General features: G+C 36.0%; 1 protein-coding gene across 7 annotated transcripts in view; it reads left to right on the top strand.

Annotated features, from left to right (window-relative positions):
• SLC9B2 (solute carrier family 9 member B2) overlaps positions 1 to 13,005 on the top strand; it is a 44,033-nt gene extending 31,028 nt beyond the window's left edge. For 6 of the 7 annotated variants that reach the window (XM_019738896.3, XM_019738897.3, XM_019738894.3 and 3 more), the window contains 3 exons: positions 3,714 to 3,822; positions 6,605 to 6,741; positions 9,990 to 13,005. In XM_019738896.3, the coding sequence (XP_019594455.3) occupies positions 3,714 to 3,822; positions 6,605 to 6,741; positions 9,990 to 10,211 (468 nt within the window). In that variant the 3' untranslated portion in view covers positions 10,212 to 13,005. The remainder of the gene's footprint in view (positions 1 to 3,713; positions 3,823 to 6,604; positions 6,742 to 9,989) is intronic. The other variant, XM_019738898.3, reaches the window with a different exon arrangement.
• The last annotated feature ends 1,042 nt before the right edge of the window (positions 13,006 to 14,047 follow it).

Below are 14,047 nucleotides of genomic sequence, written 5' to 3'. Positions count from 1 at the left end.
AAAGAACACATGCACGTTCTTTTTTCTCCTTACATGCCAATCTGTAACTTGATGTCTTTACTTATAATATATCATGGTCGTATTTCCAAGATGCCTTCCTTATTCTTTGTAAGGGCTGCAGAGTATTGCATTGTATAACTGTACTGTATTAATCCAGTCCCTTACTAATAGACATTTAGATTGTTTCTAGATTTCTGCTAAACAAAAAGTGCTTCAATAAAATATCCTATATAGGCCATATTTCATAAATTCTAAGACACTATCAGGTCTCAGAAGCACCATTATTTTACGTGCCACCAAGAAAGAAAAGAATGCTGCCAATTCAACTATGACATGACACCTTAGTTTCAGAAATGTTTAAATGTGAAAAAAGTGTGTTTCTTAAAATCAACAAAATGTAGCATGTCTTTTGAATTTATAGGATAAATTTCTAGAAATAGGATTGCTTTATGAAAAAGTATGTACACTGAAACTTGATAGTATCAATTTGCCCTTTTTAAAAGGCTGTACCAATTTATATTCCCACCAAGAGTATGTGAGAAGATCTGTTTTTCTTAACTGAGAATTTTCAATCTTCAGATATTTTGCTAATCTGATAGGTAAAAAATGTATGTCATTATTGATCTGATTTACATTTCTTTATGAGTGAAGCTAATCATCTTTTCAGGTGTTTATTAGCCAGTTTGTTCAAAAGACTGTGCCTATTTTTCGTAAGATTATTTTGGTTTTTCTTACTGATTTTCAAGATCACTAAGAGTATTGATTTTCTTAATACATATTATGGAAACTAGCTAGTTGCCATTTATTTATTTTTATTTCAAGATCCATTTTTATAGATTTGAATTTGACAGATCGGATGCTGTTCCATTTCATGAAGAAATTAGATGTAGGTGACCTAAACTAAATGCAGATATATTATTTTGGAAAACCTGAAGACAACTGTTCAAATTAAGCTTAAAATAATGCCATGTTGAAAAATATGTGAAGGTTATGAATCTGGAGCTTAAATACATAATCATTTTCAACTAAATGACCTCTGCAGAGATCTGCTAGAGACAGAATGTCATTGTGGGTAAATAGCATTCATGTAGAAGGCTTTCACTCTGTAAGGGTGTGATATAAAGTTAGGACAAGCATAATTGTGATTCATCTTGCTTCAGAAGAATATGGATTGGTAGGAGCTGCTGGGAGCCTTGTGTAGAGAAGGATATTGAGGCCACAGGAAAATGAGCTGAGATGGATTGTGCTTTGAGGGAAAGGAGACAGTCCTTTTGAACTCTGTTCTAGGTACTATATGGGCACCCGGGTTTGCTGCCTCATTAAGAGATTTGACTCTAAGGCTTATTTCAGGCCAACTTTTATTTTCCCAGCAGCACCTATAGTATTAATTTTACTTTCTGATTTTAAGTAAACTTACATCTGATAAGAACAAAGCTAACATTATTTATAAATAAACTTCCTAGTGTAAATTGGGTACTCTCGTCATCCCTCCTCTCTCATAAGCATTTGCTGTTACTAGGATATTTGTTTTTCCAGGGCTTCACTTTACTTGTGGGCTGAGGCAAGATTATCACACATCAAGATTATCACACAGTATAACACTCTGGTCTGTCTTCTTTGGTCTAATCTTAGCTCAGGACCAAGGGCTCTGCTGCCTCCCTCATTTCTCTCTGAGGACTCTGCTGCTGTCTTGCAGCCTAGCCTGCGCTGCTGACAAATGCACTCTGCTTTCTGAAGCATTCTGATCTGCTCCTTTGACTTAGGACCAAGGTCACAGTTTTCACTTAGTGAAGGGATGCTATGGCATTGCACTGTGACCCCTTGTCCTACATCAGGGAAGTTTGCCCAGCATTAGCATTGTATAAACTATCCCTTAACTTCTAAACGGTAACCTTTTTCCAGCATTTAAAAAAATAAATTGCTAAAGAGAATATTTTTTTTAATAAAGTTGACTTTACTTCTGAGTTTGAAAGTAGTATATGCTTATCACAGAACTTTAAAAAAAATTTAAGTCAGAAATAAAAGAAAAGAAAAAAATTATTTGTAATTCTTCCACCTAAAGCCAACAGCTCTGTAAACTATTTAAATATTTTGGTTTACTTTCTTTCATTTATTCAACTGGAAAATTCTCAAATATGCTTGGAGTAAGTTTCTTCAAATTGAATTTTACAAGTAAATTCTTTCTGTTGTCACCTCTTTAAAAATCTCCAAAAATTACAATCAGCTCATTATATTATATGGATAATATATTACATGGTTAAAAAGAGGGAAGGAAACTAATAAATTTTTATTGCCACTCTGTATGGCCCTGTGCTAGGCACCAAGTGGATATTCTCATTTATTTCAACAACAACAAAAAACCTTTGAAAAAGTATTACTATTTTCATTTTTGGACACTATAACGTAGCAATACTTAAATTACATGTTCAAGGTCATAAAATTAGAAAGTGGCACTGAAATTTAAGCTCAGATTTACCTGCCTCTAAAGCGACTTGACTACCCTATAATAAATACAACTGTAGCGTTATTGTGCAGGGCACATTTTTATATTTTTATATTTTGACATCTGTTTGAGTAATACATACCAAGTGTATGAAAAATATACTTCTAAACTTTGCAATTTAGAAGTAAGTCTCTAAATTAATAAGTTATAGGATAAAAAAATAAACAGTGCAATAAAACCATATCATTTGAAATACAGCATAAAAGTAGTTTTAGCACGGGGGAGACTTGCACGCATTAGCTATGAGCACCGAGAGGCAACAGAGACAAAGGGACACTTTGATCACTTCTGATTACACTGTTCTTCAGAAAAACTGTGGGTTATATAGAAAAGATTGTTATAAACCAAGCAAAGCATCATTGCCTGCATTTGTCAGAATTTTGCCTGAATTGCCTGCAGCCCTGCTGATTACAGAGAAGAACAACGTAACCCCACAACCCAGAGAGAAAACTAGGAACGTCTTTTTCATATTTACCTCTGGTTACTCTCCTATGTATACCTCTTTACAACACACACACGCACACACACAGATCATTAGTTTTCTTTTTTTAACCATTCCCTTATAGCTATATATTTAGGTTACTTCTAATCTCTGGTATTTTTAATTATGCTGAAATCCAATGTCTGATTTCTTTAGGCATGTTCCTAACAGTGAAATATTGGGGTCAAATAATGTAAACATTTTCCTGTATTTAGCCGCTAACAGTATGGCTAAAAATAAAAAACAATATTTTAAGCCAGTGATTCCCAAAGTGTGGTACCCAGCTCGGCAGCATCAGCATCACCTGGGAACTTGTTAACAAGTGCAAATTCTCAGGCCTACTGTGTCTGCCTAAATCAGAAATGTGGTGGTGGGGCCCAGAAATCTGAGACTTCCAGGTGATTCTGATGCATGTTAAAGTTTGAGAAACACAACTCTAAGCTGATAAGCGTGTAATGAGAGAGGCACCTCATATATTAGTGGCGGAAAAGTAAATGGCTATAACTCCATTATTTCTAACTGTGTTAGAAATATCTTTATGCAATTTTTTTGCTCTTTTCTAGCTAACATCTTATTTAGTGATGTTAAATCACTAAACCCTATCTGAGGTCAAATTGACTCAAATTTCAAATTAGTAAATGCTTAGAACTTGTAACTTTGCATAATAAAAATCTGTGTGTGTGTGTGTGTGTGTGTGTGTGTGTGTGTGTGTGTATGTGTTTCTTTTAGGCACAGGTTGAAAAAATTATTTCAGTTGCCTGGGACATCTTTCAGCCTCTTCTTTTTGGACTGATTGGAGCAGAGGTATCTATTGCATCTCTCAGACCAGAAACTGTAGGTAAGATTTTCAAAGTAGTACTTTTGCTCAAATCAACTCTTTTTATATTCAGTTGAAATATCTTTAGTAGGTATATGTTCAGTGGTTCCCACTGTCACAGTATATAAAAATAATGATTTAAATATTTTAGAGTAGGTTGGTTAGGAAATAGTTTGTCAGTCTAAGTAAATTTTTATGTCTTTAGTATTGTTCCTTATAAAGCAAACTAATACTGCTTACTACTATCAAAAAATGCTGGCCTTAAATTTTTTTTTCCCAACAATAAGAGTGTTCATCTAGTTTTGTTCTGATCAAGGGCCAGAATTTTAAAGATAACTATAATATGTTCTATAATATGTACCCATGGAATAGAAATGTTTATTGGTTCATTCATTGTTTTATTCATTTATGCATTCAAAGCCATCATATTAAAACTCTCGATTCATAACACTACACTTAAAGTTAATTTGCACATATATGCTCATTATTTCCTCCTTTCCTCTCATCACAATATTCTCTACCCATCCTAGGGATCCTTTCTCCTGCCCCCTCCTTCTATATCTCACACATAGATTCTTCCTTTTTCTATATATCTTTAAATATACTTGTCAGTTTTCTCCTCTTCAGAATTTAAATAGACTCCAATCTCTCCTATCCTAAAACAATATCCTTCCATTCTAATACAGACTACAACATGGATAAAACTTGAGGACACTATACAAACTGAAATAAGCCAATCACAAAAAGATAAATATGTATGATTTCACTTATATGAGGTATCCAGAGTAGTTAAATTCATAGAGATAGAAAGTAGAATGGTGGTTGCCAGGGTTTTGGGAGAGAGGGAAATGGGGAGTTCTTGTTTAATGGGTACAGAGTTTCAGTTTGGCAAGATGAAAAGTTCTGGAGATTAGTTGCACAAAAATATGAATCTTTAACTTAATATTACTGAATTATATACTTCAAAATGGTTAAGATAGTAAATTTCGTGGTGTTGTTTTACCACAATTAAAAACTATCCTTTCTTCATTTCACTGGCCCCCTCACCTACCACTCTACCTCTCTATTCCTTTTTTCAAACATTTCAAAAGAGGTAATCATATCCCCCATTTCATTTCAACTCTTATTCCTTCATTCAGTACATTTCAGTTCCGCTTCTGCCCCATCACACAACCAGCCCTGCTCTGACCAACGTTATATTGCTAACTCTACTGAATACATATTAGTCTTTATTTTATTTGATCTCTCAGCAGCATTTGATGCTATTGACCTCTTTGAAACTCTTTTTACATTAAATTCTGAAACTTCATATTTTCTAATGCCTTTTGAGTAATTCTAGACACTACATGTGGCTTAAATGCTGCTCTTCTTGTAAGTTTTTTCCAAAGCCTCTATGCTTCTCACTCTACATAACGTCTCTGAGCTTATCTACACTCAGTGGCTTCGATTATAAACTATATACTTCCAAAATCTTTATCTCTAAATCAATATATCCAGTTGCTAATTGGACAACACCATTTATAAGTCCCACAAAGCTTCAAACTCAATGTGCCTAAAACTTCCTCATCATCCTCCCCCCAAACCTTCAATGTTCCCTCCTGGGACTGGTATCATCTCTTGTATCCTATACTTCAGGCAACAAATACTTTGGAAAATCTACCAACCTAGGAGAAATACCCTTCATTAAGGAGCCACAAAGTTTTTTCTACAAGGAAATCATACTGCAGATTCACAGTAGGTGCTCTAGCAGTGTCTGCCTCGTGTTTTACAGCATTTTGAACTTGAGAAAGTTATTTATCCTTTCTGAATTTCTTTTTTTTTCAACCGTAAAATGAAAAAAAATTACCCCACAGGTTGTCAGGATTAAGTAAAGTAAAGCACATAAGGCTTAATACAGAAGATGGCACAGAGTAAACACTTAACAAATGTTACCTTTTGAAAAATCACCCTATTACTTAGTCACCTTAGCTATGCCTTTCTCGGGTGCAGTAGCCTACAGCAGCCCTTGTCTCAATCCCTTATTTTGCAAATTGGAATGAACTTATCTTTATCAGCAAAGAATTCTAAAGGATTGAATGTAGTACTGTACCTGTGAACCAGGGCTGATGGGAAGTCACTGCACACACCATGTTGAAACCGACGTGTACTGCCAATGTTTATTTTGATTGGTCAGTATCCAGCCAGCTCTGTTCTGATTGGCTGATTGCCTCTATACTGGCTGGTAAATATTTTGAATATCACCTCTGGTCTTATACTCAGTAAAAAATTTTCAACAATTTTGATGAAAATACTAATTTTCTCCTCTTCTTACTCTATTATAAGTATGTTTGTACTGCACTTACCTGCTACTATATTAATTTGTTGTTTGTGTTTCTGTCTTCCTCTAACTTTGAAGTTCATAGAGGCAAAGTCTGTATGTACTTTATATATTTTTGTGTACCTAATACCTAGTCCAAATTCTGTCATGCATTGTTATCATTTAATAAGTTCTTACTGAATAAACACATGGAAGAAAGTGTGATTTTTACTTTAAAGTACAAGAGAAATAACACTCAAACCTCCTTTGTAAAATTTAAATATGTTTAATTAATTTCTCCTTTTAATCTAGGGAAAATAACCTTTTAAATAAATGGTCTGATTGATCCTTAATATTGATGTTTTGATTAATTATGCCTATTTTTGTCTTTTAAATTTTTTAATGGATTTGGATTATTGCTGTTGATGGTATTTTGAATCAATAACCATAAGGTTTAGTTTCTCCCCCAGTATTTTATTATGTCTAAAAATTGAGTATTTCTTACAGGCCTTAGTGTTGCCACCCTGGGCATTGCAGTATTGATACGAATTTTGACTACATTTCTGATGGTGTGTTTTGCTGGTTTTAACATAAAGGAAAAGATATTTATTTCTTTTGCATGGCTTCCGAAGGCCACAGTGCAGGTAATGATGGATAGATGGCTTAGCATTTTAACTTCTATTTCTGTATGATACCTTGAAATTTTGCAAAGACGGCTTATTCAAATTTGGTGAAAGTAAGTAATTGAAATTTGATTTATGAAGAGTTTATACTAATCCACTCTTTAAAAGTTTTATTTTTGGTATATTGACTCCTTAAATAGGACAGCTCATTTAAATTTATTTAGATCACCAGAGTACAATAATAATTACAGTAAATCCCCACGCTACTAGAAAGCAGAAGTAGCAAGAGGAAAGAGTTTAAATTTTCCATCAGTGAGAGCTCTTTAAATCCCTAGAAAGATATTTGTTAATTCTTTTCGTTTCAATATCTTCTAAGAAGAGAGTGAAAACAGAAATAGCATGGCCTGTCTTAGAATTGGTAAATACTTCAGTGTCAATATGATTGATGACCAGTTATGCTTGACCACAGTCTTTATATATAAAGTAGAAAGATTTATTGACAACCCAGAAAATACTGATTTCCTAGATTATTAGTTGATATTAAAATTTTCAAACTAGCTGAACCTCCTGTCAAATGTCTCAATTGCATGACCCAAAATGTGTACACTCTGATGAATGAGGTACTAACAGACAGGTGCTTGAAAATAAATTATTGACCACAAACTTGGTGGAATGCCTATAATTGCTAATTAAATTAGACCTGTTACATTTATGATTTGTTGCAAATGTAATATATTCCTGATTGTATTGCCTAATTTCTAGACTAATTATAGCAAGTGAAATTTAACTGTTCCATCCCTGATTATTTTGCAATTATTTAAGTATGCAAATTTCTATTTCATGAAATAAAAATTAAATGTTCTTAATTTAGGAAGTTTTGGGATGTATATGCTCTGTAACTATATGCTAGATTTTGTGTGGCTGTGGGCTTGGGCATTATTCCAGAGAAGTTTGTTGTTGTTGTTGTTGTTGTTTTCCATTAGAATTTCAAAGATGTCTCGGACATAATAGCTAAGAATACTGTAAGGTTACTATAACACCGAAAGCGAAATAGTTTCTCCCTCACAGTGTCTTCATCTTCCATACTACTTCTGGTAACTTTAGTAGGTAAATATTAAAATCATCACTCTAGTAGCTTTGATATGAAAGATGTGTTTCTAAACTTTCCTGCTATTAAAACAAATTTTAAAATAAGGAAAAATTATCTAGGAAATGTTGAATAATGTATGTACTATGAAGCAAGTATTGTATAGAATTTTCTTTTTCTCCTTTTGCCACTGCACAAGAAACAAGACTTCTCATATATTTTTTCTAACATGTTTCCCCAAAAATAAGACCTAGCCGGACAATCAGCTCTAATGCGTCTTTTGGAGCAAAAATTAATATATAAGACCTGGTCTTATTTTACTATAAGACTGGGTATAATATAATATAATACCGGGTCTTATATTAATTTTTGCTCCAAAAGACGCATTAGAGCTGATTGTCCGGCTAGGTCTTATTTTGGGGGAAATGCGGTATGTTAGTTGTTTTCAAAAGTATTTTGTTCATATAATACTATAATACATATAATACTATAAGGAATGAATTTTAAATCACAACTCAGCATACATAGAAACCCCAAAACATACACACATAAACACACAACAAGGAACTGAAAGAGAAATATACATTTGACTTCTGAACAACACGGGTTAGGGGTGCCAACCCCTGCCCAGTCAAAAATCCATGTATAACTTTTGACTCCCCCAAGACTCAGTTGTCCCTCAGTACCCATGGGGAATTAGTTCCATAACCCCCTTTGGATACCAAAATCTGAAGATGTGCAAATCCCTTATCTAAAATGACATAGAACATGCATACAATCAGCTGTCAGCATCCATGGATTCCCACCTGGAAAATACTGTTTTCAATCCATGGTTATTGAATCCACAGGTGCAAAACCCGGAGATAGGGAAGGCCAACTATATATTTACTGAAAAAAAACCCATGTATATGTGGACCCGCACAGTTCAAACTTGTGTTGTGCAAGGGTCAACTATACATCATAATGTGTGCAGTTCTTACCAAGAATTCATGAATTGTTGAGTTAGTTACAGTAGCAGATAACCTGCAATAACAAAGAACCCTCAATACAGGAACTAAATTCGATAGATTTTTTTTTTTTAATTTCTCACCAGCAGTCCAGCATGGGCGTTCCAGAGCTGGCAGGGTCACCACTATCCTCTGCATGTGCCTTCCACCCATGTGTCCAACTTTCACCATTTCTCATCCAGTGAGAAGTGGGGAAAGGATAAGGTACAAGTGTGCATTTCTTTTCAGGGAGCAAGTTACAAGTAGCATTTAACACTTCCACTCACCTCTCAGTGGCCAGAACTTAAATACATAGCTGCTTCTTGTTGCTAAGAAGGTTGAAAAAAAAAAAAGTTTCTATTTGGACAGAAATGTGACCAGCTAAAACTCAGTTCTATTATATTATAGAAGGGAAAAGGGACATTCAGATTTTGTGGACAATTAGCAATTTCTGCCATTGTGTCTCCTGCACACTAATATTTTCTGTCTCACAGTCCTAGAGGCAAACATTGTTGTGTTCTGTGGAATAAGGAGATGATTAATATATTATTTTCCCATGTGCACTAATATTGCATTTTGCCTCTAAAAGAACGTGAGAATTTTTATAAGACTTTCCAGTAGATAAACTTTAAATGAAACAGTTCACCAACTCCTGAGGCAAAGAGTTAACCAAATACCAAATAAGATTAACTTCAAGTTTTGAAGGTGCCTACCACTTTTCAAGTTTCATGTTTAACAATTAGTTTAAACTCCAAAGCAATACATATTCTTATGTATTTTCCTTTAAAACTTCACCATCTTCCAGTAAGTATCACTTCATTTTTTCATCTTGTTCTTTCTTAATTCCAAACTCCTAAAGGAAAAAGAATAAGCTGACCAGCAACTTTCATCTTTACTCAGGAGAAACTTAGTACATCGGATCATGTTATAGTTAATTAATATCATGAGTCTCTGTTTGCCTTGTGTTTTGAAATATATTTGCCTGATATTTTGTGACCTTACCTTATGCAAATAGGTGGGTACAGGGAGAGTTTAAAACAATCAAAACCAACTTCAGTATACTTTAAAAACAGACTAATGGACCATTCTTAGTTGAGCAAAAGAACAAGCAATTTGTTTTTGCAAATGGTAAAATAATTCACCTTTTTTCTATGCGCTTGTCTTATATTTCCAACTTTACCTTTAAACTTTTATAGGCTGCAATAGGATCTGTGGCTTTGGACAGAGCAAGATCTCGTGGAGAGAAACAGTTAGAAGAATATGGAATGGATGTGTTGACAGTAGCATTTTTGGCCATTCTCATCACAGCCCCCATTGGAAGTCTCCTGATTGGTTTGCTGGGCCCCAGGCTTCTCCAGAAAGCTGAACATCAAAGTAAAGATGAAGAAGCTCAAGGAGAGACTTCTGTACAAGTTTAGAGGTGAAACGAGAGAATGCTGATTTTAATGGTTAGAAACCTGTTACCAGAGGCTACTTTTATCCAGATGACTATTGAAATATGTAATGTTTAAGCTTAAAATGTGATAGAACCAAAAGTGTAGCTATTCCTTCAAACAGCATTTTTAGCCATTACTGTTTCCATGTGTTTTCCTTTAAAACTTCACCATCTTTCAGTAAGTATCACTGCATGTCCAACCTGATCTACCTTCCTTGTTTTTTTCAAATACACTTTCATCACATATCTTAATTTGTATAGGGACATATACACTTTAATGTACTATCACAATTTAAAATTAACATGCGAAAGATCCAGTTCAGAATCCTGTTCTGCTAGCCAACAGCTTGCTGTGCCTTATTGTCATAGGGTCATTACTCATGGTCACCTAGCCTCTCATGCCTTAAGTTGGTTCTGGCTCCTCTTTTCTTTTTTGTTTTTAAAAAACCATAATGCAATCCCTCATCAGTTTCTACCCTCACTTTGCCTGTTTATCTGCCTCTTCTCCATTTCTGTCCCTCTTATTGTAACGGATTGATCCCACCAAAATTTCAAAGTTCACAAAGTATCTTCATTGGTTCTTCTTCTTGTGCCTATCTAGATGACAAAAGACCTTAGCCTGTCTCCGAGCGAGCTACACAGGCGCTCATTTCAGGGGCCCATCGGAGTTTGCCTCCCCTAAGGAGTGCCCTGTCCAGCCCTTTCTTATTTGTTTCTTGTGACCCACAGCTTCAGGCTCTCCCTGTTCTCAAGGTGAAGAACAGCTCAATTTCAAATTTTTGTCAGCCTCATGAATATCACATTAATTAGGGTAAAGTAAGCTGCTACTATAATAAACAAAAAATACAGCACTTAAGAAAATAGAAATTTACTTCCCTCTCATAAAACTGGCTGACTGGTTGATGCTGACAGGGCTAGTCTGCTCATGAGGTAACTCAGAGGCCCATGTCTTTTGTGTGGAGGTTCTGCCGCGCCCTAGCTTAGGACACAGCATGTCTTGTTTCTAGCACTCAGGAAGAAGGAAGAGAGGAAGTCCAAGGCAAGCAATTTGTTTTTAAGGAAGTGATATGGAAGTGGGCGTGTGTCTCCCTTACATTCTGTTGGTGATGACCATACCAGCTGTGAGGAGGCTGAAAACCACATTCCCACGGGGAAGGAAAGATCAGGTTTGGCAGCCAGCGGTACTGTTATGTTGGGAGTTACCATCACTTAGGAGCATATTCATGTATTTTAACAAGGGCTTTCCAAAGATAGTACCTTTAACCAAAAGAGTGACTTCCGTGGCAGGAACTTCCTCCATTGTGGCATGCCAGCAGAGAAGATACTAGAAGAAAGACTTATCTGCATAGGTCACACTTTTTCCCACTGATTCAACAGATTGTCTCTGCTTTGTATATCACCCATAAGTTCCTCTTTACTCTAGGTCAACTCCTGTCTAGTTGCCAGAATAATCATGTTCAAATGCAGTTCACAGCTTTTGTCATGTTGTTTATATACCCGAATCATTTATTACTTGTTATATCCCCTCTACACTCTTTAACCTAGGATTCAAAGTTCTATCTAATCTTGAAGTAGATATTAAATATGTATTAAATGAATGGATTATGAATATTTTAATCCACCAAACTGATCTGCATAAAGCCTATCCACTTCTCTCTTGTCACTAGACTATCATGCCAGCCCCTTCAACCATGACTTTCACCTCTATTCAAAACTAGCTTAATTTTTTTGTTGTTTTACTGGTTCGTTTATTTTATTCTTTAGATTCCACATATAAGTGAGATCACATGGTATTTTTCTTTCTCTGTCTGACTTATTTCGCTTAGCATAATACCCTCTAGTTCCATCCATGTTGTTGTGAATGGTAAGATTTCATTTTTTAAATGGCCGAGTAATATTATATTTATGTACCACTTCTTCTTTCACCAATTATCTATTGATGAGCACTTAGGTTGCTTCCATACCTTGGCTATTATAAATAATGCTGCAATGAACATAGGGGGGGTGCATGTATTTTTTCAAATTAATGTTTTGGATTTCTTTGGATAAACACCCAGAAGTGGAATTGCTGGTCAAAAGGTAGTTCTATTTTTAATTTTTTGAGGAACCTCCATACTGTTTTCCATAGTGGCTGCACCAATTTGCAATCCCACCAACACTGCACCCAGGTTCCCATTTCTCCACATCCTTGCCAACACTTGTTGTTTGTTAATTTATGGATGTTGGCCAGTCTGACAGGTGTGAGGTTATATCTCACTGTGGTTTTTATTGGCATTTTCCCGATGATTAGTGACATTGAACATCTTTTCATGTCTGTTGGCCATCCATATCTCCTCTTTGGAGAAATGTCTATGCAGGTTCTCTGCCTCTGCCTATTTGTTAGATTTTTTTTTTTTTTTTTTTTTTTACCATAGACAGTTTAGTATTTTATGTTACAGTTACCAAATTTTATGTTACAGTAACACCATTTGATTATTTTTCAGTGAACTCTCAATTGTTGAGGATGCCAAAGCAGTCGCTCAGAGGTTGTAGCACAGGCTGGTGCCTACTTAGCATGTTCAGCATAAAAACTGATGTTACAGTGACTATTGAGGCCTTGCCTGGTGTTACTTCTCCAAACCTGTGTGTTTTCACCGATGAAATGTGAATCTGGATTTAGTTTTTTCTTAAAACAACAACGAAAAAAACTTTTAAGGTCATTAAATGTGAATACAATTAGAACACATTGCATGTTAATAGCATACTTATCCACTTATTAAATATTGATGTAAATAACATTCTATTTTTTAAGATTTTTATTTAACAAATTGTGGGGACAGAGTCCCAGGGTGCAGTTTCCAGGCTCTCGGCCTCATGTGGAAAGGTGCTGGCTCGGGTAGTAGATGGCCGTCAGCTGTGGCTAGTTGGCCGTCAGCTGTAACCAGTTAGCCATTAGCCACTAATGTAACTGCCACGGCTGCGTTGGTTGGGGAATCGGTGGGTTGGCAGGCAGAGAAGCGGACAGCAGGTTGCGGATTGTGTGGATCCAGCCTCCAGTGAGATGATAGTGGTATGACTCCCCTATCTATGGCTCCATGGGTGTTCCTTTTTGGCCTCACCATATCCTGCGTTCTTATGTGGGGAGCAGGAGCAGAGACCCCGTAGGTTGCCTCGCACGACAAATGGCGTGGCAAGCAGGGTCTCCCACACGACACAAATATAGCTAACATACAACATTATATCAGTTTTAGGTGTACACCATAGTTGTTCAACATTTATATACTTGTATCATATTATCATATTCAAACTGCTTAAACAAAATACAAACTCTTGAAGGAAGTCAGATAAAAAAAAAAAAGATTACAAATGAAGAGAACCTGTGCAAATGTTGTTATGCTTGAAGTTGTCACAGAAGTCTCTCACACTACCCTCATTTTTTTTCTTTTTTCATTTTGCTGTTCTGATTGCATGTTTTCTGCCACCTTGTCTTCCAAATCATTGATTTGATCCTTTGCTTCATCTAGTCTGTGAATTGAGGACAGCTGCAACCAGTACCGGGTCTTGGGTAGCTCCGCAAAAAGCCAGGTCACCCTGAGGCCTGCTGCCACCTGCCAGGTCCCGTAAGTTTCAGCTGCAGATAAAGTCCTGTGAGATACAGAGATGGGTGAGGCAGGGTCTCAATGAGTCGGGTGGAGCAGCAGAGCTCACCAGACCAATCAGATTCAGATTTAGCCGTAAGCATAAGGGGCGGGCTCAACACAGGAAAGATGGCGCCCGCCTGCCCGCTGCATGGGAGGAGGACCCCCCTTGGAAAATAGCAACTATCTTCCAACCCTTGCC

The sequence above is a fragment of the Rhinolophus sinicus genome, chromosome 1 (assembly GCF_057876585.1).
Source record: "Rhinolophus sinicus isolate RSI-liver-muscle chromosome 1, RSI-T2T, whole genome shotgun sequence".
Taxonomy (NCBI): domain Eukaryota; kingdom Metazoa; phylum Chordata; class Mammalia; order Chiroptera; family Rhinolophidae; genus Rhinolophus; species Rhinolophus sinicus.
The sequence above is the reverse complement of the archived record's forward strand: the minus strand, read 5'-3'. Positions and strand labels throughout refer to the sequence as shown.